This window comes from Callorhinus ursinus, unplaced genomic scaffold, assembly GCF_003265705.2.
Source record: "Callorhinus ursinus isolate GAN/ISIS: 27379988/994484 unplaced genomic scaffold, GSC_fseal_2.0 scaffold77, whole genome shotgun sequence".
Taxonomy (NCBI): domain Eukaryota; kingdom Metazoa; phylum Chordata; class Mammalia; order Carnivora; family Otariidae; genus Callorhinus; species Callorhinus ursinus.
Genome location: NW_027397139.1, coordinates 1,352,834 through 1,379,240, shown reverse-complemented (window position 1 = coordinate 1,379,240; position 26,407 = coordinate 1,352,834). Strand labels below are relative to the sequence as shown.

The following is a 26,407-nucleotide window of genomic DNA, read 5'->3' as shown; positions in this document are numbered from 1 at the left end:
AGGTCCAAAATAAAAACCAAATTAAAATGTTTTCCCACCGTATTTATTTTAAAAAGCAAATTTAGACTACAAATACTAATTTCAAAATATAAGTTAAAAAATGTCTTTCCCTGTTGTTTTCTTTTCCTGTCGCCACTGTCACAAATCACCATGGAGTCAGTGGTTCCAAACAGCATGATTCTCTCTGTTTCGCTGTGAACCTGAAACTGCCCTAGAAGAGCCCACATTAGCCCCCCAGGCTCATTCCCTCGTGTTTGGAGGTCAGGAGTCCAACATGGGCCTCGCTGGGCTAAACCCAGGCGTGGGCTGGCCTGGCTCCCCCCACGGCTCAGGGCAGGCTTTCCCACCTGTTCCGGCCTCCAGAGGCAATGGCTCCAGCCTGTGGCTGGGTCTGTGGTCACATGGCCTCCCTCTGCCTTGCTCCCATGGAGACCCTGTGGTGACACTGGGGCCCCCATCTCAGGGTCCTGCACCTAATCCCATCTGTGGAGCCCCTGCCACTCGGAAGAGAACATAGTCCCAGGTTCTGGGGAGCAGGACGTGGACACCTTGCGGGGGGCCACTGTTGAGCTTCTCACCCCTACACAGCCATGGGTGAAAGCGCCACTGAATGGCCCACCCGGCTTCTCTCTGGTGACCACAGGGCTGGCATCACCCGCCCTTGCCTATGTCTCTGCTTAGTGTCCCCTGGGATTTTGCAGTTAGCCACGCCCAGCGTGTTCTTCCTCTCTGTGCCTTTTCTATCAGAAAAGAAAAGTCTTGGATGATCTGAGTGCCACCTAGAAAAGCTAGAACCGGGATCCTTTGGGCCCATGGCCGCTCTCCCTGGAGCTGGGCCTGCTCCCCACGTCCTTCCTGCCCCTGAGGCCCTGCTGTCCCTGGATCTGGCCTGGTTTGCTTTCTGGGCACATGCGGGAGGCTCGGGGGTGGGGGGGGGCGGGGTGCTGGGAGAGGAGGAGCCAGGAGCCAGAGGCCTTTGGGGGCCACCCCATCGTTGCTTCGTGATCAGTGTGGACTCATTAAGTCAGTGCTCGGCACAGGGGCCAGGGCTGCCTGCCCTGGGGGAGGGTGGGAAGGCGTGGCGTTGGTGGGAGGGCTGGCCTCATGCTTCCCCTGCGCCCCTCCTCGGAGGGAGGATGGGAGGGGTTCTAGGGCAAGTGAGTCACTGCCCTCCTCCGTGTCCCTTCCAAACTTTTTGGGGGACATGCGTCACAGACTCCATTATTGAGATGGATGGAATGAGTTTGCAATGAATATGGAAAATGAATAGCCAAGCTCCAAATGGGCTCGCCGGGAGAGTCGTGGAGCCCACGGAGAGAGCATTAATGTGTTGGCGCGTTATTGGTGCTAATCACTTGAAATGTGCGCCTTTATTAGAGCTTTAATGAGAGCCACTTAAACTGTGCATTAAAAAGAGGGACTGCAGAGAGGCCGCGGGCCGGGCGGCAGGGGCTGTAACTCTAATTGAAACGCTTTTAGCACTGAGGAAAGTTGCTGGATTCGGTAATCCCTCGCACTTTCTAGAACCTCGCAGTCACAGTCGTGTCCTTGCCGGCGGGCGTCCCAGCCCCCACCCCCGACGCTGTCGCTTAGAAGGCCCCCCTCCCCCGCCCCCGCCGCCAGCAGGTGTGTGGGTGAGGCCCCGTGTCCGTACACAGCACATGCACACACACGCAAGCGTGCCCCCTAACTGGCCACCCGTCGGGGGTGTGCACTGGCCTGGAGTCTGGGGGCCCATGGTCTGGGTCGGCTCCCAGGAGGGTCCCCAGGCCGGTTGTGCCTCGGGGTCAGTCCTGGAGGGAGCTGGACCCTGGGAGAACAGTCCGCTGCTGTGGCACATCCCAGACCTTGCCGAGTTCGTGAGGCAGCCCGTCTTGGCCGCCTCTCAGTGATGGTTCACGTGAGGAGCCCAGCACCTTGGCGTGGAATCCCAGGGCTTTTTTTTAACCTCAAGACCTACACGTCATTGGTGGGAGCTTCAGCCAACGAGTGAGTTAGTGAAACACATTTTCTGAGCAAGTAGAGCTGATGGTCTGCCTTCCGTGCACTTAACAGACATCGTCTTAAATGAGTTATGTGGTATATGCTGTGAGACAGGAAACATAGCCCAACGAGAACCACCTTGTGTGTAGCAGACGGTCAGGCCTGGCCGGGCTGCTCTGCCCCTTTCCTGCCACACTGCGGGCCTCGGACGGTCGGTCAGAAGGCGGAGCCTCGGCCTCTGCCTCCGCCTGCCGTGGGGACCGCGTGTGGGAAGAGCCCAGGGGAGCCCGTGCCCACACAGGGGGCTCCTCTCCCTCTTTGCTGCAGACTTGGTTGTTGGGGGGGGGCGGGGCACGGCTCACGGCTCCCTGGGTTGAGAGCAGCTGTTCCCGTGTCCCGTCTCCCCGGCTGCACCATTGCCTTGGATGAGCGACTGGGCGCGTGCCACGTGGTGGGTTTTATGTGGGGGGTGCTCAGAGGGGAGTTCTGTGCAGCTGTGCTCTGGCCCGCACCCCAGCTGTGACTTTGGGGGTGCACTTTGTTGCACAGATGGCCCTGGCGCATCCTTGGCTCTGGGCTCACTAACCGGCAGGGTCCTGTGCATTTTGTCCCCATGGAACCGCAGGCCTGATGGGAGGCAAACGCTGCCCAAAAGAGGCCTGCCCAGCTCTGGCCCGCCAGCCTGATGCCCGTCTTTTCTGCTCCAGGGTTCTTCCCCGGGAGCTCCCAGGGCTGTGATGCCTTCCTGCGGCACAAGATGACCCTCATCTCGCCCATCATCCTCAAGAAGTATGGGATCCCGTTCAGCCGGGTACGTAGGGGCTGCTGGGGCCCCGGCCTAGGGGACCACCAGTGTCCCAGGAAACTGGCTTCTTAAGGCTGCAGAAGGTCCTAGAACACTGGCAAGCCAGTGGGGAGGGCAGGTTGGCTGGGCAGTCAGCCTCCAGCTCCGCTGTGGTGGGGAGTGAGGATGGAAGAGGGGAGAGTCGGGTGGGGTCTTGCCTTATGTAACTCCCACTGCCTCCCACGCTCAGTCCCCTGCCCTGTGTGCTGGGGACTGTGGCTGCCCCCACCTCCCCCGCCCCCGCCCTGCTGGGTCCTACAGGGCCGGGGTGGCAGTGGAGGGGCAGCTCCCGCCGACTTCCCAGGAAGCCACAGGACAACTGGGCAGGCCCCTCCGCCCCCCACTTCGTCCTGATCTCTGGCTGCACCCCATCGCCCACTGCAGACTTCCTTTGCGAGAATGAATACCTGTTTAGAAATGAAATATCTGGCTCTCCCACAGCGTGGAGACTGTGAACTCATTCAATTTGCTGCTCCAGGGAGTGCTCCGCTTGTCCCCGGGAAAGGCTGTGATGAATGAGGCCTGAAGCTGGGCAGTCAGGGTGGGGGAGTGTGGGGGTGGAAGGCCAGCACCCGGATCTGGGCCTTCATCAGGGGCTCTGCCCTGGGGTGGGGCTCAGCAGGTATCCACCGCAGGCAATCCTTTCCCTGCAGACAAGCCTCCTGGATGGGAAGGTCTAGGCCTGTGTTCCCCAGGGTGGACTGGACCAGAGGGATGTGCCCAGAACCTTCGGAGAGGCCCGAGCAGACTCTGGGCTGGGTAGTGGGGGCAGGCCGGGGAGAGGAGGCCCCTCCTGGGATTCCGGTTCCTGAAGGTCTCCGTACAAGAGCATTTGTCAGGTACGGGAGCAAGTTCTGCAATCAGATCCTCATGCCGCACTCTTGCCAGGAGTGTCAGCGAGTTGGAAATTGCTTCTGACATTTCAATCACATCGCCCACAGCATTAGTGCTCAGATCGGAGATTCACTCTCGCCGTCGGGCTCGTCCATCAGATAGCTGCACGTTCTGCCCTGAGAAACGCAGGTTTCCATGCCTCCCTCTTCTCTCCTCGTCTTGTGATTTGAACACCGCCGGTTACCAGGAACCTCACAGACAGACACGGCATTGCTCCCAGGAGTGAGAAGGACTTGCTTTCCTGTGGGTTGTGGAGAGCATTCTCCCAGGCGGTGCTTCCTAGAGAGAGAGAGACGCCGGTCAGAGGCGTCCCCTCCCCTGTGTCGCTCTCCGCGTGGCACTGTGCTTGGTGCACGAAATGCCTGAAAGCACCCGAAGGCGGTGGCCTCCTGGCCCCGGGGCAGCTGGCTCTCAGAGGCCGTGCTCCCCTGCCGCCAGCCCGGCCCCCGGCTGCCCACAGTCCTGCGGGGCGAAGGCCGAGGCTGCGCCAGCAGCGAGCAGGGAGCAGCGTCAGGCTCCAGATGAATGCCCCATCCGGGTCCGTGTGGGTCCCCTCATCTGAATTCCTGGCAGCCCGGTGGGGAGTGACTCCTGCGCTCCGCTTATAAATCTTTGTAATGGTATTTACTTCTAGAAGAAAAAGCAGATCAATAGCAGAGCTTTTTAATAATTAAAAGTGTGTATTTCTGTAATCTGCCACGGACTTCCTCATTTATCCTGCGAGCGCTGGGGGACGCAGCTGAATTCAGGCTTCCTCCATGACTGGCATGTGGGCTGGCGTTCCCGGCTCTGCTTATGACTTTGCCGCACAGCCTATCCATCATCCCAAGTGCCTTCTAATTTACTGTCGGGATAATGTGGATGGCGGTGACATGGAGGATGGACACCGTGGGCTCGAGACGAAGCCGCCAGGATGTCGGTTTTGTGACAGGAGCATCATCTCCTTGCCGGCCTTACTGAGCACGTCGGTTCTAGGCCTCAGTTTGTGGAGGGGTTGTCCGGGGGGGCGAGGCACTGCGGTCTGCCCGAGTGGGGGCCGGGGGCACCTCCCCTCACACCCCGGCTCTCAGAGCCGGCCCCGCGGGGACCCCGCAGCGCGCCCAGGAGTCCCCCTGCTCACGCCGGGCCTCGTGCCTGCCAGTACCCTGGTGGAGGGAGGGAGGGAAGGAGGGGAGCAGGCAAGCCGGCTTGGTGGGAGAGCTGGATGGTGCTGTCCAAGGTCAGCTCAAAAAGGATAAGAAAATCAGTAATTATATTTTCAAAGAAAAAAAAATCCCTACATTTTAATTTTAATTGTATTTGCCACCCATTTCACACAGCCCGGTGCACGGAGCCAGCCCAGAGAATCCTTGCTGTGGCCGGGCGGTGGCGGGGGGGGAGGGGGGGTGCGGCGGGGGAGGGTTGCTGGCGCCTCTGGGACACTGAGTGTTCTCTCTCCACCCCGGTCTCCTGCCGTGCGTGGGCTTCATCCCCCACACGCCTGTCACTTGGACAGGAATTTTAAAATATAACTTAATGCACACTGACTTCCTTTGATTGGTGCAATTCATTACTTGGAAAGAAAAATATCTTCATGTTCTTAAGGACTGGCTTTTCTCCAGGCTGTGTCAGTTTTGATTGATTTTTGACTCCGTGGTTGGCTTTTGGAAGTCTCCCGCCCCCCCCAGCCCCCATGCCCCTACCCCCTCAGGGTCTGACTTCTTCTTGGTGACTTAAACGAATCCAGCAATTCCTACTCATCTCTCTGGAGGAATAAATAAAGATTGGCAAGCCTGAGAATTCCTACAAAGGTACAGTAGAAAGATGAACAACCTGATAAATGGGGGCAAAGGAGACACTTTGCAAAAGGGGGTATAGGCACCTGTAGGCCTCAGAGAAAGGGGATCGAAACCATGAGATACTGGGGCCCACCTGGCAGAACACCCCCAAACGCCGGCAAGGAGCAAAGCGATGGGGACTCCCCACCACCACCAGCGTGGATGCTGAATGGGGGGGCCGTCGCAGAAAACTGCTGGGCAGGTTCTCGGGAACCCCTGTGTGCCGCCGCCAGGAGACCCTGCAGGAATGCAGGCATGTGTCTGCAAGTAGACTGGCCCCCAGTGCGTTGTCGAACGCTCACCAGAGCCCCGCTCCAGAAACAGCCCACGGTCTGTCGGCAGGGGACGGGGAAGGACCCAGCAATACGTCTACACGATGCGGTTCCCTTTAGGAGCAAGAAGGGACGGAGTACCTGAAGTCACACCGAGGGACAGAGGCAGACACAAGAGCACAGTCTGTGCGAAGCCATTTCATGAAACCCGAGAAAGAAACGTACTCCTCAGTGACAAGAGGCACATCTCACGGTGGGGGGATTGCTGAGTGGGGGGCTGCCCGCGGTGGTCGGTTCCTGTTCGGGGCGCTGGTTACTCCCAACTCCAGATAACCTGTAATCTGTGGCTTCTACCGGATCTTCAGTCAAGGACTTCAGAGTTACTCTCTCGCCACCAGCCTCGGTTTCCACATCCGTGAATTGGGCCTCCAGCCCCACCTCTCGTGTTCTGGGACAGTGACCACTGTTAACTTGTTGTCCTTTTGGATCCCACATCTTCTAGAGTGCTTGGGTGAAGGGCTCAGTGCCACCCTGGGGGGAGGGAGAGAGGGGGTCCAGGGGGGAGGCTACCGCCCCCACCTTTGCCTCCAGGCCTTGGGGTGGAGGTTCCAGAAGCTTCCGTCTGGGCTCCTCGTGGGCCCTCTTCCCCGTCACTCACACCCAGCTCCTTGGTTTGGGGTCTCTGTTTTGGAGGCCGGATCAGACCATTTGAATAGGTCTGGAGCCATCATCAGCTCATTTGACCGAGTTCTGACCTTGACATCGTGTCCTTGTGGCACGCTGTTTCTCCGGCCTCCTTGACTTGATGGGAAGGAGCCCCTCTCAGGATACAAGGGACAGACATGTGCTACGACAGCCGGAGGACATCGGTCATTTTCCACGAATGTTTTGTATGTGCGGCTAGACCCGTTTTCCTCACAAGGGCAAGACCCTGTATTTAGAGCACGCCCAGCCCTGTGCTGGCGGCGGGGGGTGGGGGGTCTCTGTGGCTGATGCCAGTGGGGTCCACGCTTCCTCAGCAGCCCCTGCGCCGTCTCCGAACATCCCACAGTGGACAGCAGGCGGGACACGGCCACCTGCCTCCAGACCAGGAGAGCCCCTCCCTCCCGAGAGTGCCTAGAGGTGTAGCACTCAACAGCCCCATGTGTCGGTCACCTTGGGGCCCCGCCCGGGGCTGGTGGCAGCTCTTGTCCATGCCACGGCCACACCTACTGCCCCGTGGGAAATCGGCTGGAGCCCTTGGACTTAGGCGGGGCCACCTTCCACTGGGCAGAAGTCCATTGGCTCCCGAAGTCGGGCCTCCCTGGCACTTGCTGGGAAATCCTTGAGTCCACGTGCCCTGGGAAATCCTTGAGTCCACGTGCCCCTGCTGTGCTGGCTGGTGGCTCCTGGTGGCGTCGGCCAGCAGCCTCTGCCTGCCCCGGGCCAGCCCTGCTTCCTGTAGGGGAGCCGCGTGGTAACCGCCATTCCTGACTCCAGGTGTTGCCCCTCGCCTGTTCACTCCTGCTCACCTGTCGGCCTTTTCCTCCTCAGATCACACAGGAGGCCGGGGAGTTCATGATCACGTTTCCCTATGGCTACCATGCTGGATTCAATCACGGGTTCAACTGTGCAGAATCTACCAATTTCGCCACTCTGCGGTGGATTGATTATGGCAAGGTGGCCACTCAGGTAAGTGCCCACAGAGCCTGTGAAGGGGTCTAAACGGGGGGTCAGCCCCTCTCAGCCCATTCCCTCGGACCAGGGCCTCTGTGGCCTCTGCTTAGGCTTGACAGGGGCCTGGTCTCTCCGCCAGGGTCTGATTCTGGGATCCTCAATGAACTCATCCCCAGAACGTTCCTCACCTGGAACGAGCAGGGAGGAGGCATGGGGCCTGCGACCTGCAGCCGGGGGCTTTCCTTCCCCAGCAGACCCTGCTCTCTGGGCCCTGGTGTCGGGGCCGTCCATGGAGATCACTGAAGGGCAGGAGGACTCCTCTGATTCTTTTCCTGGAAATTTGCTGTTCTGGGTCTCAGAGGGCCTTGCTGCGAGGAGGGGCTGTTGGTGGGAACAGGCCTGTACCAAGGATCTTCCTCCGAGGACTGCCACCACGGCCCTGGGCCCCTATTCGGCCTCTGCAGAAGATGGCGCGCTCTTCCCGTCAGGCTGGGCTCAGGCTTTGGCCCAGGGTTTCAGCCCATCGGCCTCTCTCCACTGCAGATGGCCCAGTTACTCACGGGTGTCTCTCTAGCACTGGGGCACGAGGAACAGGAGAACCCCCCTCCAGCAGGGCCAGTGCAGTGTGAAAACAGGGTGCTTCCCGTCAGCCTCCCAAGTTGGAGCCTGGGGGTTCCTCCGAGGAACCGCTTGGCCAGTTCCAAGTCAGCTCCCAGGACCGGGGCAGTTGGAAGGTTTCTCACAAGACCCAGCAGTGGTGACCCCGTGGGGATCAGCACGGAGGCCACTGGCCATGTGCGGGTATCGTGGCCTTGAGCTGTGGGGGTAACACACGCCATGTCCGAGGCTCGGTGCACGACTAGCGACACGAAATGTCGCGCAGATAATTGGTTCATGCTGGTTATGTAGGCGATGTTTTTGGATAGGTTGGGTTAAACCAAATTTATCATTAAAGTGAATGTTGCCTGTTTCTTTTCACGTTTTGAGTGTGGAGACTGGACCGAAGATGACACGGGTGGCTTGCGTCCTGCCTGTGGCGGGCAGCGCGGGGCTAGACGGATGGGCTCACCTTTATGTTTCCACCTACTCGCTTCTCTAGCTTCGCCGTTTGAGTGCAGTTCAGAGAAGGAACTGAGCTTTGCAGGAAAGAGACTGGAGAGGCACTCGGGGTTTAGGAGGGTCGGGATTGTTATCCTGGGGGATGCTGTTTTTGGCAGAGACGCTGGGCTTCGCTGAAAGAGAAGGGGTGGGAGCATCGGGATTTTTCTTTTTCTTTCTTTTTTTTTTTTTTTAAGATCTTATTTATTTCACAGAGAGAAATAGCGAGAGCAGGAACACAAACAGAGGGAGAGGGAGAGGGAGAAGCAGGCTTCCCGCGGAGCAGGGAGCCCGATGCGGGGCTCGATCCCAGGACCCCAGGATCATGACCTGAGCCGAAGCCAGACGCTTAACGACTGAGCCACCCAGGCGCCCCAGGACTTTTTCTTTCGAGCTAAAGGAACGATGGAATGTCCTGGAGCGTGTGGTTTTGCTCACGTGACTGTGGGGCACCGTGGACGGTGAGGCGGTGCACGGAGGATTGCATGGGGCCTGTGTGCGCCGAGAGCCCCGGCCGCGGTGGGAGCTGCGATTGAGTCGTAAGCTCTGGACAAGATTGCAGGCTTGTCCTGGAGGTGCCATCAGCGCCGGAACCGCAGTGGGGCCGGCAGGGACTGCCCAGATATTAAAAGCAATTTTGGGTTCAGCCGTGTGTTCACAAACAAGTGACATTTGGGAAGTGCCGCCTTAGATTGGGCCTCCACGCTTACATTGCCAGGCGGCGTAGCGTGAAATTACTGAGCGAGTGGTGTGCAGCGCTCTTGCGCAAGCTGGGGTTCAGGCGGGTGGCCCGGCCCCGTGCCGGGCTCCCACGTAGAGCCACCCCAGCTGCCCCGACCCCGGGCAGGAAGGCAAGGGTTTCAGCCGGGAGTGGCCATTGGCCATGGGGCGCCCGGCTGTGCAGTGCTGGATGGCAGCCCGCAGGCTTTTTGGCGGTGGAATGGGCCGGCGGTTTCTGCCTCTTCCAAGCTCTGCTGCCCAGTAACTAGTCGAGGCCGGAGACGCCGCGAAGGCACCTGGCCCCTCGCAGACGGCCACAGCTGAGGTGTGTCAGAGGCAGGACCCGGCAGGGGCAGGGAGATGGTTGAGGTCCGGTGGTTCTCAGGGACCTGCTGGCTCCTTGGCCGCGTTTTAGGGAATGGAGCGTAGGGTTGGGGGAGGATCCCAGGATGCTTTTCCTAAGCAAGGGCTTCTCTCTGCCGGCCCGAGCTGCCCACCCCCATCTGGGCTTGGGCCAGTTCCTTCTGATACCTTCCTCGGAACCCAGGGAGAGCATCTCCACTTTCCAGATTTTATTATTTTTTATTTTTATTTTTTTAACAGATTATTTTTTATTTATTTGAGAGAGAGAGAGCATGAGCATGGGGGGAGGGTCAGAGGGAGAAGCAGGCTCTCCGCTGAGCAGGGAGCCTGATGCGGGACTTGATCCCAGGACCCTGGGATCATGACTTGAGCTGAAGGCAGACGCTTAACGACTGAGCCACTCAGGAGCCCCAACCACTTTCCAGATTTTAGGGAGTTTCCACTTGGTTCTTTACCTTCTTCAGGCTCCTAGGAAGTTCCCCCACGCCCCTTGTCCCTTTTCTGTCATGCTCCCTCTGTGCTGGCACATTAGATGCCACATTCTTGCACTTGGCCGGCCTCTGTGAATTTCAGGTATTTGTGTTCTTTCTCCTTCTAGAGCAGGGGTCAGCAAACGGGGGCCCACAGGCCAAATTTGGCAGGCTATCTTTGTGTGGTCCGCAACCTGAGAATGATTTTTACATTTTTAAAGAGTTGTGCAAAAAATCATAAGAAGAATATGCAACACGTCACTTAAGACGAAACTCAGATTTCATGTTGACAAAGTTTTATTGGCACACAGCCATACCCATTTGTTGACAAGCGGTCTCTGGCTGCTTTTGCCTGCAACAGCGGAGTTGGGTAGTTGCTCCGGAGACCACCTGGCCTGCAAAACTGGAAAGTAGTTGCCTTTTTGCCATGGCCGAGGAAGCGTGCTGGAGGGTTGATGGCCTGGCAGACTCTAGCCTTTCCTGTCAGCCCTGGCTTGGGCCGGTCAGGGCTGACCAGTTGCCTCTTGCACCCTTTCCCAACCTTTTCCCAGGGTCTCTGGCATCAGAGGGGCTGCTCTTTCAAGCCCGTCCAGCCCCCAGTCCTGACCCACACCCAGCGCTGTGGCTGCCGCCTCCGGAGCCTCTGGATGGGCCTGTGAGGGTGCTGGTAGCCGTGGTTGACCAGCAGGCCAGGCCAGATGCCAGCGTGCCGCTGCCATTCACCTGCAGACGTCCCACAGTGGAACGGGAGGCCCAGGCCTTGGGCGCTGGTCTGCCCCCACGGGCCGGAGGAAGCCGCCGGGCTTGCAGCCTCTTACCAGAGCCCTCAGAGGGAGCTCCTTTGGGCCTTGCACCCAGGGTCCACTCTCTGGCCTGGCCTTCCTTTGACAGCATTCACACCGGAGCACTCCTGCCCCCCGCAGTCAGCAGGATGCTGAGCTGCCCTGCGGTCACTGTCGAGTTGACATGGTGTTTGGGTGTTTGCTCTCTTCCGTGGTTCTCCTTTCTGAGCCACTTCGTTGGCATTAACTTTCGTGACCCATCGGTGTGCAAGAGGAGAACCACATGGCTGCCTGTACCCTCCCAGGCCTGTTTCTTTGTCCCAGACTCCTGCCACAGTTTTTGGATCCCACAGCCCCATCCCCGAGGCACAGCAGCAGATGAAAACCCTGGCTTCCCGGGCTTCCCGGGCTTCCCGTGTCCTGGGTGCAGCTCTGGGCCTCCATCTGGAGCAGAGGTGGATGGAGGGAAATTGCCCCCAGGGTTTCACGTAATTAGGGAGAAGCCACCTGCGGGGCCAGGATGAGCGGAGGCCCCTGAGAGTGCCCAAGGGTCAGGGCTGGGACTCCCAGAGGAGGAGGCAGTGATTACAGGGACATGGGAGCGGGGGGACTTCCTGCCAGCTCCACACCCCCAGCAGGGGGAACAGAGGGGCCTGGCACTTTGAGTGACAAATGTGTAACCCCGCTATACGGGTGTGCGCGGTGGGGGGGTGCCCAAACGTTGGTGGACGTTAGCTCTATGTGGTGGAATTTGGGTCCCTTAAAAACATACACTATCGATATGGGTCTTTTTTACAGCTTTCTTTAAAAACAAAAACAAAAACAAAAAAAGCATAGCTTTTCAGGAGAGGAAGGAGTGATCCTGCCCTTCCTCGGGGCTTCTTCCGTAAATGCCCTGCAGCCCCCAGAGGGGGAAGGTTTGGGCTGCTGTTGTCGTGGTAGGGGTGGTTTTGTGGGTTTGTTTTACAAATGGGAATGATAAACCAAACCAGCCAACAGGCCCAAATCAGGTCACTCCCGCCCAGTTTCCGTTCTCCCCCCGCCACATCGGGACCAAGGGGAGCATAGAAAGTCACATGCAGACCCAGCCGCCTGAGGCCTGAGCACGGCTGAGCACTTGCTGTGTGCGTAGGAGGGACCTGGGAGTGAGCTGGGCCTCCAGGGAGAGGGTGAGAGGTGGAGCAGTGAGCAGGAGTCCAGGGACCCGAGGACACTACAGGACCTGGGTGCAGAGCAAGTGTGGGGCCTGCCCAGCCCCTGGTCATGTGCTACTGCTGTTTTGTTTTGAGCCCTCAGCTGGATCTCTCCTCGGAGGGAGCACTCCTTTCCCCTGTGTCTCTCCCTCCCTCCCTCCCTCCCGCTTTACTGGTGGCACCACCCTGCTTCCAGGTGACCCTGAAGTTTGTGACCTCGCGAGGGCCAGAGAGGTCAAGTGACTTTGCCAAGGTCAGTGCAGCAAGGACCCAGAACGTCCACGCCCTGCCTGTCTCCCTCATCCCACTCGGAGGCAGGTGCCTGTTGAGAGTTCTAGAATATACCCTTCCCGCCCGCAGGTGTCTCCAGGCTGGCGGCCGTCTCCTGGCAGGGGTCCAGTGCTCAACTGGGGCAGAGGAGTCGCCTCCTGAGGCCTATGCTCCATTTCCAAGAACCGAATTCCCTGGGCACATGCTCAGACGGGCAGGCTTTGTAGTGGGATTTCTATTGGGGGGAGATCAGAGGGATGCGCCAGCTTCGCCCGGAGAAAATAAATGTGCACGCACCACCCTTTTTAGGTCTGAACTCGAATTAGTCCTACAAGGCTGCGCGCCACATTGGATTAGCTCAGCGCAGCCCCGGCTGCTCCCGTGGTGGGTGGCACTGGGCGAAGCCCGACAAGGGGCTCTTGCCTCCATCGAGGTGGTGCTGGCGTCCCAGGCCACTCCACAAGGCTGATGCGGAAGTTGACTGTGGATTAAACAGAGCGAGAAAGATTTAAAACCCTGTTTGAGCGGCCAGGAGCCCGGGTGCACTTAACTGATTTTCCGCCAGCTGTCTGGGCCGCCGCCTGCCGAGAGCTCAGCTTCCCTGGGAACTGTCAGCTCCCCACGAGAGGCATCCGGCAGGGAGGGGGCTTCTGCTGAGTGTGGAAGAGGGGAGAGGGCCCCTGGCCCCCCAGATCCACTGCATGCAGGTTGTGGGGCCTCTCCTTGAAGCCCCAGCCTGAGGCCCATTGGTCTTTGTTACTGTAAAATGGGAACCAAATTGTTTAGGTCGTGGGCCTTCTGTTTTGGTAAGCGGTTAACCAGGAGCCCAAGTGGAGGTGGCGGGAGGCGGGCTGGGGGTGACGATGGAGGCGTGAGGAGGAATGGGGAGCCGCGACCCACCTGGGTTGGAGGTCCGGCCACGCACCTGCCCTTCTGCGCCTCGCTGACCCTGTGATCTGTGGCGCTGGGCAGCCAGGTGCGTGGGGCTCGCAGCCAGGTGCGGTGTGAAGTATGTGTTCCCCTCGCTCCTTCCCCGGAGCTTCCTGCCACCCTGTCCTTTCCTGTGCAGGTGGCGTGTCACAGCCACGCAGTAGCTCCAGAGGTCCCCCAGGCCTCTCGGCTTTGTTGTGGATTCCACTGCACGTGGTGTCCTCCTCTGTGGCCTTTGTCAGTGTTGCGGGAATGCGCTTGGGAAGCGCCTGGCACTGAGCGCCCAGCGCCCGCTTTATTAATGTTACCGTGCTGGTCGTTGCCGTCGGTGCGGAATGGAGGTGGGAGGGCCCGGGCTGCAGACGGGCAGGAAACGTCCAGGCCGTCCTGGTGGGCAGGGTCACACCTGTGGGCCCGAGAGGACCGCGACACATGGAGGAGGCTTCCTTCACAGAGAAAGGGGGGGAGGGCGACGCTGGAGCCCGGGCCTTCTGGAGGCTGCATCGGGCCCGGTCCAGGGCCAGCGACCTCGCCCGCCTGGCCGGCTGTGGGGTCTGCCAGGGGGCAGCCCATAGTCGGGCCGAGGGGAGCCCTGGGAGCCATGCACCTAATTGTTTTGTTTGTGAAGCGCTTCTGAGAGCTTCCAGTGGATTTCCTAATGAACTGGTTTGTTCTCTCTCTTGCTGCAGCGCTGATAATTACCTCAGAAATGGGGGGCCGTGGTGTCTGTGAGCCATCATGAGCAGATGTGGGCTCCTCGGCTTGGTTTCTGCCCCTGTCGGCGGGGGCGGGGGGTGGATTGTTTAACGCTTTGTGGGCCCAAGTGCCTGGTAGCCCGAGTGTTCTGGAAGAGGCACGTGTGTTGCCGGCCGTGCCGGACGTCTGCTGGGCGGAGGGTGGTGTGTGGCTTTGGACGTGCCGCTCTGCAGGCGACGGGGTCATCGCAGGCCTGGCCTCACCGTGTGGGGCCTGCTGTCTCCAAGGGTGCCCCAGCCTCACACGCACTAGCGCGCGTGCGGGCCACTCGTTGGTCGGTGGCCGTGGGCTGTGGGCCCGCCCGCCCTGGTTGCGGACAGAGGCCCAGAGCCAGTGCCGCTGCATGGGCGCAAACGCGTGGGGGTCCCTGTGCTCAGATGCCATCTGGGTTGATGATTTCATTGAGGTCCGTTTAATAAAACCCTCTTGAGGCCGGCGCTGCATCTTCTCGGTCCCAGTTTGCTCTTTTACATGAGCAAACTCTAATGTCAGTTCCATCTTTTAAAAAAAAAAAAAAAGGTGGCCCCTGAGTAAAGCTCGGTGCTATTTAAATGGGGGAAGCTTGGCAAACAAGACCCCATGGGCTCTGAGGCAGCCCGCAGCAGACCACCCACTGTTGGAGCTCCCACCAGGGGGCGTCTGTCGTTCCGATTGCTGTGGGTCCTTCAGTGACATGTCCACCTTCACTGTGACCAGCATCTGGTTCTGGAGCCTGCGTGCCACACGTGTCCCAGCACAGATCAGAGCGAGGGCGGCCGGCCAGCAGTGCTGGGAGGGAACGGGGCCCAGAGCGAGAGACTTCTCAGCCTGGGGCCCCTCGGGGGTCTGAGTGAGTGCCCGACAGATGCAGAATGGAGTAGTGTGCAGCGCTGTGAACCTTCACACGGTGTCCCCCGGGGCCTCCCCACGGCCTGACCTCCAGCCGCATAGAGTGGTCTTGTCCTCAGCAGGGCGCTCGGGGGACCTGGGTGTCTGCCGGCTTTGTGCCCTCACCATGGCAGACTGAGTAGTCGTCGCCTCTGCGAAACGGCCGTTCCTGCGCTAGTGTGGTCGGTGACTTTGACATCGGGCGTCGTCAGGGGTGTCCGTCCCTGCAGGTGAGCCCTGACCGCTCTGGTCCTGGGAAGACACAGAGGGGAGCCTGTAAACAAGCTGAAACATTCTGTGGGAGGGGAGGGGGCCGGTAAGGGAGTGCTGAGTGGTTTTTTTTTTAAACCAGAATCAGCATTTTAAAGAATGTGGACTGGCACCCATGGGGGTGAAGAGAGCCGAACAAAAAGAACAGAAGCATGTCTCATTCTCTGGAAACCTGGAGGTGGTTGCTGTTAGCAGAGTCACCTGAGGGAAGTGAAGTTAGTAGTTCACTCAAGCCGTGATGGTATTAATTTTAGAATATAGAGTATCCTTGAATGTAGAAGATTGGAAACAACCTAAATGCACACCCATCATGATGAGCCAGCCAGATGCTGGAATACTCTACAGCCATGAAAAAGGGGTGAGGTGGCTCCTCAAGCTCTCGGGTGGAGCGTTCCCCCGAAAATGTGTCCTGGGGAAAAGGCAAGGTGTAAACAGTGGCTGTGGGCTGTCCTCTGTCTAAAAAGAAAAGGCCATCTATGTTGTGTTGGTATGAAGAGAACATTCTGGAAGGAGACACAGGACTGGGTGAGAAGCAGGTGCTCTGGGTGGGACCCTGCACTCCTTCTGGTCTTCCCAGGGCTGTACCCTTGTAAAGTGTTGGCGGTCCCCGAAAGTCTCTTCTGAGCTGCGTGTGTGCCTCGGGTTCCCCCTGCATCAGTGAGCAGTTGCTAGCAAGATGGGAGCTCTCATTCTCCGGTGGGGTCCACCCCGCACATGGTAGGTCCCAAGTTCTGCAGATGGTAGGCATTTAGGGCCCACGTGTCAGTCGGGGGAGGTCAAGGTCTATGGAAGATTTTTGTGCGTTTGCTTCCCGTGGAGCCCCCTGAGGCTGATGGTGCATAGCCCCCGGAAGCAGCTTTCGAGGGAGCCTTGTCTGAAGTCCAGCCCACAGAGACCTACAGAGCGGGGCCCAGGCTCGGAGGCAGAGGAGGACACAGACCCCAGCTGGGCCAGGGCTCCCACAGCCGAGGAGCCACAGAGGCCTCAGGGTCACTGAGGACAGGTGTGTGTGGCGGGGTCAGCTGGTGGAGCTCAGCGCATGGGAGGGCTCTCCATTTGCTACACGATGTTAAAGGAAGGTCTGGCTTTCAATTTTTTTTTAATCTTACTTTACAAAAATGCACTGTCTTGTGTGTTTTCGGTCATTTTGCGGGGTAGTTATGATGGGCTGGTAAAGGGTAATTCCTCAGAAGCTGAGAACAAAGCACTAGGCCTAGGAATCAGACGCAGAGAAACGCTTCTGTTGCTTTTCTCTCTCCTGCTAGATGAGTAGCACAGGAAGGGGCTGGAGAAATAGGAGACAGGGGTCTTGTTTTATGATCGGAAATGCGCCAATGCTGACTGACCTGCCCACCCCAGGCTGGGAGCTTTGCCTGCGTGGTCTCATTTAAAACCCCTGACAGCATGAGGCTGGTCCCCTTCCCGTAGAAAGGTCTATTTAAAATGACTTCCTACATCCCATCCTGTCCCTGTCGCTGTAGGCAAGGCATGGCGCCAGCCTTCCAAGGAAGATGCCAGGCGCATTTCTGAGCCTGCAGGTTGATGCTTTCTTTACATTTAGCAAAAGTGCTTGCAGAGGAGACCCCGGATCCAGTGGGGCAAACTCCAGTGCCCTCGGTGGCTGGATGTGTCCTGGGCCGTGATGGGGAGCAGAGGGGCTTGTGGGGCACCCAGTCCCAGAGGAGCCATGAATCCCTGGCTGCCTGCCAGCTGCTGACTCGGGCCCCGCCCACCATCCCGTGCAGCTGGGGAGCGTCCTGTGAGCAGTGGCGAAGTGCTTTGCACAGTGGGGGCCATGGGAATGCTAATAAATGAGATCCTTGAGGATGTTGTGGGTTTTAATATTGATTCCTATGAAAAGGTTGAAAAAAAAATTTTTTTTTTTTTGCTTTAAAGCCCAGAGAGGGAGAGGTGGAGTTGAGGTGGTGGCCCTCAGTTATCATCCTGCAGTGCGGTCCCCTGTGGGAGTCAGGGTCTCGTGTTGGTGGCCTGGGAGTCCCCGCTGCCAAGTGCCCTGAGTGCCGGGAGCCCCGATGCTGGTCCGGCTCTGTGGGCCCTCTGAGCCTGCCCTCTGCCCCCCGTGGCATGGACAGCCCGAGCTGAGAGTGTCTCTGGGCCCCAAGGGCCCCCTGCTCTGAGCCTGACGACATGCCAATTTCTATTTTTTCATGCTTGGGAAAGAAGAACCCTATTTGTCTCTGCTTGGGGCCCCTGCTCTCATAACCAGAGGCAAACCTCCACCCTACCCTGTTTTCTCATTTTCCTTGGTCTTAGCGGCAAATCCTGGGAGACGTGCATGAATGTCGGGCTGTTTGATATGTCAGTCTTCCAACCTGGGGTGACAGCCTCCCTGCTCCCAGGTCGGCGCTCAGATTAGGCCCAGGGCCCCTAAACTCCGTGGTCGTGACTCTAGTCATTTGTCATCTGGAAGTGACAAGAGTGCTTCTTGTTGAGCCTCTGGCTGGCGCTCAAGATCCCTGGCCTTTCGGGCGGTTCTGTGACAGGAGTGATCCACTGGGGGTCACAGAGGCCTGTGTGGCTGTGACAGGAGGCTCCGTGTTGGGAGCGCCCTGTCTGGGGAACGGCCCGGGCCCTGGCTGGGCTTCTGCCCTGGCAGGCTCCTGCCCGCTTCTTCACTCCCCACCCCTCCCCTCCCCTCCCCTCTCTCTCTGTCTCCACCAGCGTCCTCGGGGCCCCTGGTGAGATGTCCAAGGGAGTCAGTTCCTGGGATGGTGAGGAGGCATCCTGCCGCTGGCCCTCCCCCAGGTGCCTCTCTGGTCAAAAGCAGCAGTAACTGGAGGGGCAGGACGAGGAGCGTGCACGGGGGGTCCTTGCTCCCAGCGAGCAGGGGAGGGCTGTGTGTCTTGTCCCCTGATGCCACCGAGAGCCGCTGCAGGGAGGGCCCAGCGTGCGGACACCACCTCGATTCAGCTTCGCCAGCTGAGAGCACAGAATAGTCCACACGTGGGAGATGGGACCCTCTTGGAGCTCAGAGCCTGAGACCATCTTGCTCCGGGTTTGTGTGGCTTCACAGTAGCTGAATCTGATCTCAGTACCTTAATTCTTACTCACCTACAACCTTAGGAAGTCACGGGCCCCTCGCACCTACGCGCACTCTGGGCCAGACTGCACTGGGCTGCAGGAGGCTTTGTGCCAGCTCTGCTGTTCACCTTTCCTCTTCTGCTCTAGGCGCAGGTGCAGTGGTTCTGAGCAAACCCAGGCGCCCCAAGGCCCGACCCCTTCATTCCTTAGCTGTCATTTCAGAGACCTCCATGCTTGTGTTCCTCCGTGTGTGAGTGCCTGGGTTCGTAAAATCAAAAACGCCAGGCGCTTCCAGGCAGAGCGTGTGAGATCTGTGGCTGGGGGGTTAGGAGCCAGTGTCTCTGCTACGAGGGGACCCAAAGCCCCCCAGACAGCATGGGGCTGGTCCTCTCAAGCCCCCGGGCACCCTTTGAGGCTGGGTCTGGGCCCCGGCATGGGTGAAGGGCAGCTGGCCCAGGCCCCCTGAGGTCCTTTTGGTCTCCAGGGGAGTCTGTTTTCACAGTGAATGGCCAGATTGGGCTGTAGGTATGGGGGACAGGTAGCCTAGAGGAGGCCGAACCTGAGACCAGGCCTCTGTGCACCAGGCTCTAGGTGCTTCCTGGCCCCTGGTGAGAGCTGGATTCTGGAAGCAGCTGGTGGGGAGTGTGCAGCCTGCTATGGTCAGTCAAGAACAGGATTGCGGGAAGTGTGCACAAGGACACCTGTCCCAGGCAGCTCGGGCTGCTGTAACAAAGGACCGTGGACTGGGTGGCTTGTAAACAGTAGGAATGTATCCCCCGCAGTTCCGGAGGCTGGATGTCTGAGAAGAGGGTGCCAGGGGGCCGGGTTCTGGTGAGAGCCCCCTGGCGGGTTGCAGCCGGCTGCCTCCCGGCTGTCTTGCATGGGGCGGGGAGAGGACTTGGTTTAACTGTACTTACCTCCTGACGTTCCGATCTCCAGAGGCAATCACATTAAGGGTTAGGGCTTCAACCTAGTGGGGGGGGGGGGCACAGCTCAGTCCACAGCACATGTCTGTAGGGGCTCACACAGTTCACCGAGGTCGGCCTCTGGCACATGCCCCACTGAGGTCCTCAGGCCTCAGGCTACCCTGTGAAAATCATTCTGCCCCTCTAATCAAGGTTCAGCAAACTTTCTGTGAATGTTTGCAGGTGCGTGGGCCACGTGGTCTCCGTGGGCCCGCTCTACTCAGCTGTAGCAGCACCAACACAGTGGTGGGTGTGGCCGTGCCAATAAAACTTTCTTTACAGACGGGTCATGGGCCACATTTGGCCCGCTTTCTGTCATTTGCCTATCCTCCACTTTTAAACGACATACCTGCCCAATAAAGAGATTTAGGAAAGTCAACGCACACAAATGGCTTGGCCCCACAGTTGAAAGAGCCATGGTTGGTGTCTGATTAAGGAGCTTGGCTTTTTCTAAAGATTTTTGTTCATGACGGGGCCTTGTACTTGTGAGCATGCGTGTTGTATTTCTTGAGATCACAGATCCGTCCCAAGAACGTTTCTGTCATTTACGTGGTGCCCCGGACCAAGTAGCAGCGGCGCTGGGCGCCGTCGTGCGGATCTGCCCACGGCCATCGAACAGCCTGCTTACGGTTCCTCCTGTGTGCACGCGCGGTGTTGTCAGTACCGAAGGGGAGGCCGGCTCTGCCTGGGCTCCTCACTTCCTTGGGGGAGGTCCCTGGGAGGCGCGGCGCGGGGACCCGCTTGCCTCAAGTGACAGGAATGGACAGTGGCTGCGCCACATCCAGGGTTTGCCAGAGCCGCACCCTCCCGCTCCCCGCTGGGGCTGGCAGCCAGTTCTGGCGGCTAGGGGCTGTGTGCGCTGGCCGTGGTGCAGGGGGCCCCTCAGACCTCCTCCCCACATTTGTGCCCCATTCTCATCAGACACTTAACGACACGGCCGGCTGCCTTTGAGAGCACACACTCCGTGGCGGGTGCTGATGGGGGCAGGGCATGGGCTGCTCACTTGGGGAGCTGGTAGGAGAGCACCGGAAACTTTCAGCTTGAGTGACTCCAGCAGACTCTTGAAAATGCCTGTCTCTGGTTTGGGAGTGGGATGGGGGCGGGTGGGAGAGGGAGAATAAAAACAGATAGAGCGATTTGCCCAGGCCGTCCCGAAGAGCCTGCCTTGAACTCCCCCCGTCCCTGCCCCCACCCTGAGCCTCCTTCCCGAGCAGCCCCTGCAGCTTGGAGCCTCTGTGCTTGCCCTGGCTGGCCCGGCCACCTGCAGTGAACCAGCAACCTGTGATGGCCCCAGTCACAAGGTAGCCGGTGCTGAGGGCTGTTGGGGGCCTGGCGTGCTTGGCCCCAAGAGGAGAAGCTGGGTCTTCTTTGTCGGCCTTAGCAACCTCGCCTCCCTAACTGGTGGGCCGACGGGAGCCCGTGGCTCCGTCGCGCCTGCCCCACCCGGAGCTCAGCTGCCCTGCCGAGGAGGCGATGGGGCTGTGTCCTAAATCCCAGCGGCTGTTGCTCCCCCTCTCCGGACCCAGTGCTTGCTCCCTGGGTGCCCGTGAGGCTCCAGAATCCTCCCCGACGGGCCATAAGCCCCACTGCAGCCAGAACCAGCGGAGAGGGAGTGTGGCTTCAGCCGGGCAGCGGGGCACGGGCCAGGCTCCAGGCCACCTGGCATTGCTCCTCGGAGCACATCTACGTGTCCCCCCCGGGGTGCACACAGGTGCCTTTTTTTAATTACTTAAGGAAAAGCAATTGCAAAGCTATTCCATACAAATCCCTTAAGCCGCTGTCGATGGGGGCTCTGGGGAGGCCGCGGCCCGGGCCAGGAATCTGAAACACGGGCACCATCTGTGCTCCCGCCACTCAGAAGCCAAATTACACCGCCAGCCTTTCTCTTCTGCAATTTTTCATTAAATGAATTGCTTTTGCTGGGACTCGCTTGTCCATAAATATTCCCTCTTGCTCGTCGTGGTCAGGTTATTGCCGTCCCCTAGTCCAAGCTCCTGGATCCAGTCCTGGGGGGTGGGAGGGAGTGGGGGTGGGAGCTGGGGCTGCAGAAAATTCCTCAGGACACTTCCTGAAGCCCCTCCCGCAGCCCTGCCACACCCACCTAGATGGGGGTCCTCAGTGATGGGGCAAGCATGGAAGGGCTTGTCTCAGGGCAGGGGGCACGGTTGCTGGATCCAGTTACATCCTTTCTTTCTTGCCATTTCCATTGAGAAAGTGACAGTGACAGTGACACGGTTGTGAAGGAGGGCGAGACGTGTGTTTAAAATGGAAACATGTTTTAAGCTATGGTTTTGGAAACGGGCCTCTCCTAAGCCTGTTTATTTGACAGGGAGGCAGAAAGAGGGGCCAAGAGCGTTCTGAGCAGGCAGGCATTCAGAGTTGGAGCTGTAGGGGCTGCAGTGCGGGTGTCCCCGGGCGCATCCCTGAAGGGTGGATGCCCTGAGGCTTCTGGTCAGTGCTCGCAGGACAGGCCTTCCTGGGTATATGTGTCCCCATAAGGAGGCAAGGACTGTGTCCGGTTTAGGCAGGAGGGGCACCCGTGGGTCAAGACCACTTCCTTGGGTCCCCTAGGCCACCTGCTTCCAGGGCTTGCGTTACTCTCCAGAGTCTAGACCAGTCTGCAAACCAGGCCCTGGGCCGAATCCGGCCCTTCACTTGTCTTTGTAAATAAAGTTTTATTGGTATACATATTCATTTATGTATTACCTATGATATTTCTGAGCCACGGCAGCAGAGTTGGGAGGTTGTGACTGGGCCACTGCCTGGCCCTTTATGGACAGTTTGCCAGCCCTGCCCTAGACCAGTGGCTCCTTAGTTTCTCTCCCTTTTTGCAGTAGGTTGATTTTCCAGTCCCATCTTGGTCTCATCCCACAGGTAAGTCGGGAGACCAGGGCTGCCTGAGTTCTTCCTGCTGATGGAGGAAGGTCATTGGCTCACTGGCTGGAGCCCAGCTTCTGGAATCTTTAGCTGGCTTTTCTGACCCACGACTTCCCAAGGTGTTAAGTGTCCCTGGGACACCTGCATGCCTCCTGCATGGTGCCCGGCACTGGGGGCCACCACGATGCGATGACATGGAGGAGAGGCCCCAGGAACATGTGGCTTGTGGGAGTTGTTCAGGGCACAGAGAGGGATGGGTCTAGACAGCAGAAGAGGGGACAAGAGGGACCCCATTTCAGCCTGTCCTCGCCATGCTTGTCTGCCCCATGCTCGAAGCTCCCAGACACAGAGGACCCTCTGCTCCGAGGCAGTATTGCTGCAGGCCCCCCTGGTACACTGTGCCCACCCCCTGCCTCAGCGGGCCACTCTCAGTCTGAGTTCTGGCCGCCCTGGGGCAGCCACTGAGTCTCTCGAGTCCTGGCTTCCTCTCCCCAAACCCGCGAGGCAGAGACCAGGAGCAGGCACGTATGCGCCCTTGGGTGCCCTGCACCTTCTTAAAATCACTTGTTTCCTTTTTTGCTCTCAGCCTTTTGGGACTGACCGCTCTCTCCTCTTCCTAACCTTCGAAATGACTGCTGTTGGGAAGCATTCCACATGCATTTTGCAGGGGGCGCGTGTCCGACAGCTGGCAGGTTTTGGTTAGAGCCGACACGTGGGCAGCTGGAGGTTGGACCCTCGTGACCTGGGGCTACTGAGCTGCGTCTGTCTGCCTGCTGACCCCCGGGTCCCCCACAAAGGGTCTGCTGTCATTTCCCTGGGCCTCGTGCTGGGCGGGGGCTGTGACCCCACAGGAGTGGGCCAGAGGCTGCCACTTGAGGGCACGGCTTCCACTTGGGACGGAAAGGCGCCATTTCCTGTCTGGAGTAGAGGTTCTAGAAAGGAGAGAGGCCGGGGTGGGACTCACCCTGCCCCTGTTCGGCTCGCAAGCCACGGGCTCAGCAGATGTCCCCTGCCCCCCACAGTGCACGTGCCGGAAGGACATGGTCAAGATCTCCATGGACGTGTTCGTGCGCATCCTGCAGCCAGAGCGGTATGAGCTGTGGAAGCAAGGCAAGGACCTGACGGTGCTCGACCACACCCGGCCCACGGCCCTGAGCAGCCCAGAGCTGAGCACCTGGAGCGCCTCCCGGGCCTCACTCAAGGCCAAGCTCCTACGCAGGTGAGTCACCCAGGAGCCTGAGCCACTGCGCCCTGCCAGGTTCTGCTGGTGACAGTAAGTGACTGCTGCCCCAGCCACTCCCACTCTCCACCTGGCTGGTGGCTGCAAGCTGTCCCCCACCTCCCTTCCGCCTCCTCCTCCCCCTCCTCCTCCCCCTCCCTTGCCTCCCCTCCCTTGCTCCTTTCCCTTTCCTTCCTTGCTCTCTTCCTCTCTTCCCCGTCCTGTCTCTTCTGCAAATGTGTTTCTCAGGCCTCGACTTCCCCGAACATGGCCATTGGGCCTGGGGGCAGGTGGTGTCTGTGTTGTCAGGGACTCAGGTTCCCTCCTACTCCTCGTTCACCAGCTCCTGGGAGGCCAGTCCTTTGGCCCTTGGGCCACACGGTTTCCTCTCTGAGAGGACACAGGCTGTCCCCGTCATTCTTGTGACAGTCCTGGACACGGGAGCCCTGTTTCTGCGTGGCAGGGCTGCTCGGGTCCCTTCTTGGCTCCGAGCGATGGTAGGTCTCGTGCTGGAGCCTGTGTGGCTGCCGCGCCCCTGCCCTTTTGCGTCTGTGGATGCTCATTTGGCACTTTCAAAATCCTGCTGTTGGATTCGCGATTATGGCCGTGATGCAGAATCCTGCCCCCCCCACGGATGTCCTTTACACCCCCATCCTGGCTCGGAGGGCCCCTCTCTATAGTCTGGATCCCTCCAGGCCAGCATGGTGACCGCCGGGCCACATGCCTGGCATTGGGTGGGGGAGAAGGCAAAGCGACAGCACCCTCTTGGCATGTCACCGAGACTGTGGGGACGTGAGGGGCGGGTCTGGGCTGAGGGGGAGTCAGCTTGGGGCCAGGAATGAGAGACAGCCGGCAGCAGTGCCCGATGGCGCCCCGCTACCCAGGATATTGGTCCATTGGCTTTTTGTGGGAATGCCCAGGCTCTCCGGGTCTGAGTGCTCCAGGACAGTGTTCCGCCGGATTCCTTCCTGGTGCCCAAAGAACATTCAGCACATCCTTGCTGGGCCCCCAGCCTTGAGCTGGAACTGTGCGGTGCGGGGCCTGACGGGCTCATAGCCGCTCGACAGCATGAAAGCTGCTGTAGACAGTAGACGTTCCGTAAACCAGTGCGCGTGGCGTGTCCCGGTAAAACTTTATTGACGGACGCTGAGATTGGAATTTCATATCATTTTCCCCTGCCGCCAAGTAGGACCATTCTTGTCACCTTGTGAGCCGTTCAAAAGCATCATCACCATCCTTAGCTGGTAGGTGCTGCCAAATCAGGCAGCAGGTGGATCTGTCCTTCGGGGAGAGCTTTTCCACTTGCAGCCACTCCGTTCCAGCCTCATCTTGTCCCCACTGGCCGTGGATGGCATCTCGGGAGGCTGGGACAGAGCCCTCCTTTGGGGAGCCGGGGGAGCCCCATTGGTGGCACTCCTGCACCCTACGGGGACAGACACCCTTGGACCTGTTTCTGGGAAAAACCATCCTGGCTGAGGGGCTGTGCCGGCCCAGAGCCTGCCCCCGACTGGGCTGTTCTTGCTACCCCGTGTCTGTCTGTGAATCTGCGAATCTTGGGCAGTCTCAGCCTCACTGCATGGTTTCCCCACCCTGGGGCCCCTCTCTCTGAGAATGTTCCGGCAGCTCCGGAATGCTTTCACAGCTGCTCCTGACAGCCTTCGTGAAGGTGAGTCTCTTTTTTCTCTGCTTTCTTTTGTTGTCTGTCCTTTTGATTTCTGGCTCTCCCTATGTTCCTTGTGGGGAGCAACTTCTGGGTGAGGCCAGCCTGCAACAAAGCGAGGAGTGAGCTGGTGGAAGGCTAGCTCCCAGGCCAGACGTGCATTTGCATAACGGCTAATTGATTGTGGCTCAGCCTAATTGGTCAACAGAGCGGATTGCCAATAAACGGGCATCATATCCCAGAAATGGAGTGGCATTAGAGGCAGTCTGAAGAGCCTGCCCAGAGGACAAGGGACCCCAGCCGGCCGGTCCAGAACCTTCTGTGCCAGAGGAAGCACCCTCCACCCGCTCTGCCTGGGCTACCCCCTCACTGTCCCAGCACCCTTGTCATACACTCTTGCTTTCTGGAGTCTTCCTGTGTTCCATCTCTCCCTCCCTTGCTGCCGACCAGGGGAGCTGTAGTAACCAGCCAGGGGGACTGGAGTACAAACCAGGCTTGTTCCCAAGGAGGGCATTTTCTTTAAAGCCTTTAGTATGTAAAATATGGCTGATTGCCTTCTTTTTCTTTAAAGTCAGGGGTTGGGGGGCCTTTCTCAGAAAAAGCGGGCTGAGGACTCAAGGCCAAGCTGGATGCCCCTGCCCCTTGGCCTGAGCTCAGTGACTGTCACGGAGTCCGATGTGACTCTCTCCTGGTCATGTGGTGCTCTGCCCTGACCAGCTGTGCCAGCTCCCCTGAGCCTCAGAGGGTTTGATTTGGGGGAGGGATGTCTCCCCCTGAGCATCCTTGGCTTGGGCCAGAGGGTGAGGGTGAGGGTGATGCTGGCTCTGTCCTCAGACCAGGTCTTTCTCCTTAGCACTGAGGACTCTGGGGCCGGATCACTCTCCGGAAGGGCACATTCTGGGCACTGTGGGAGGTTAAGGAGTCACCCCGGCCCCCACCCACTCAGTGCCAGGAGCACCCCCAGTTGTGACGACCACAGATGTCCCCAGACACCGTGTGAAATCCCTGAGCAAGGGCATGGCATTGGGGTGGGCTCCTCACGTGCCCGCTGTTCCCCTCCATTCTTTGAGTCCCCCTGTGGCCCCTTCTCCTTCTCTGGGACCTGCAGCTTCTCCTTGGTCCTTGCTCAGACCAGCTTAGCCAGGCCCCTGCCCCTCAAAGGTTCAGCCTTCTGACAGCGTGCCCCCTCCCCCAAACATCGCCTCAGAGCAGAAGCCAGGTGTTGGCCTCTCCGGGAGAAATGATCTGCACCCTACTTGTGGCCCCCCTGAGGATCCACACCGAAATCTGGTCGTGTGAATTGACCCCGCCCCGTGACAAACGCCACGAAGCTGTGACCTTCCCGCCTCTTGATGCGCGGCTCCTTGGGCTAGCATCTCCATGCTCTTCCTCCTCCTGTTCTGAACGAACAGCCCTTTTCCGGGTGCACACTGTCTTTTCCTCTTGGCTCCTTGTCACT

At 59.0% G+C, this 26,407-nt stretch overlaps 1 protein-coding gene across 3 annotated transcripts in view; it reads left to right on the top strand.

Moving 5' to 3' along the window:
- Nucleotides 1-26,407, top strand: part of KDM4B (lysine demethylase 4B) — a 132,845-nt gene that overhangs the window by 79,566 nt on the left and 26,872 nt on the right. Inside the window, exons 8-10 of one of the 3 annotated variants that reach the window (XM_073887231.1) lie at nt 2,691-2,794; nt 7,344-7,481; nt 23,092-23,288. In XM_073887231.1, coding sequence (XP_073743332.1) covers nt 2,691-2,794; nt 7,344-7,481; nt 23,092-23,288 — 439 coding nt within the window. Of the gene's footprint in view, nt 1-2,690; nt 2,795-3,715; nt 4,397-7,343; nt 7,482-23,091; nt 23,289-26,407 lie in introns of those variants that run through there. The other 2 variants (XM_025861517.2, XM_073887230.1) reach the window with 2 other exon arrangements.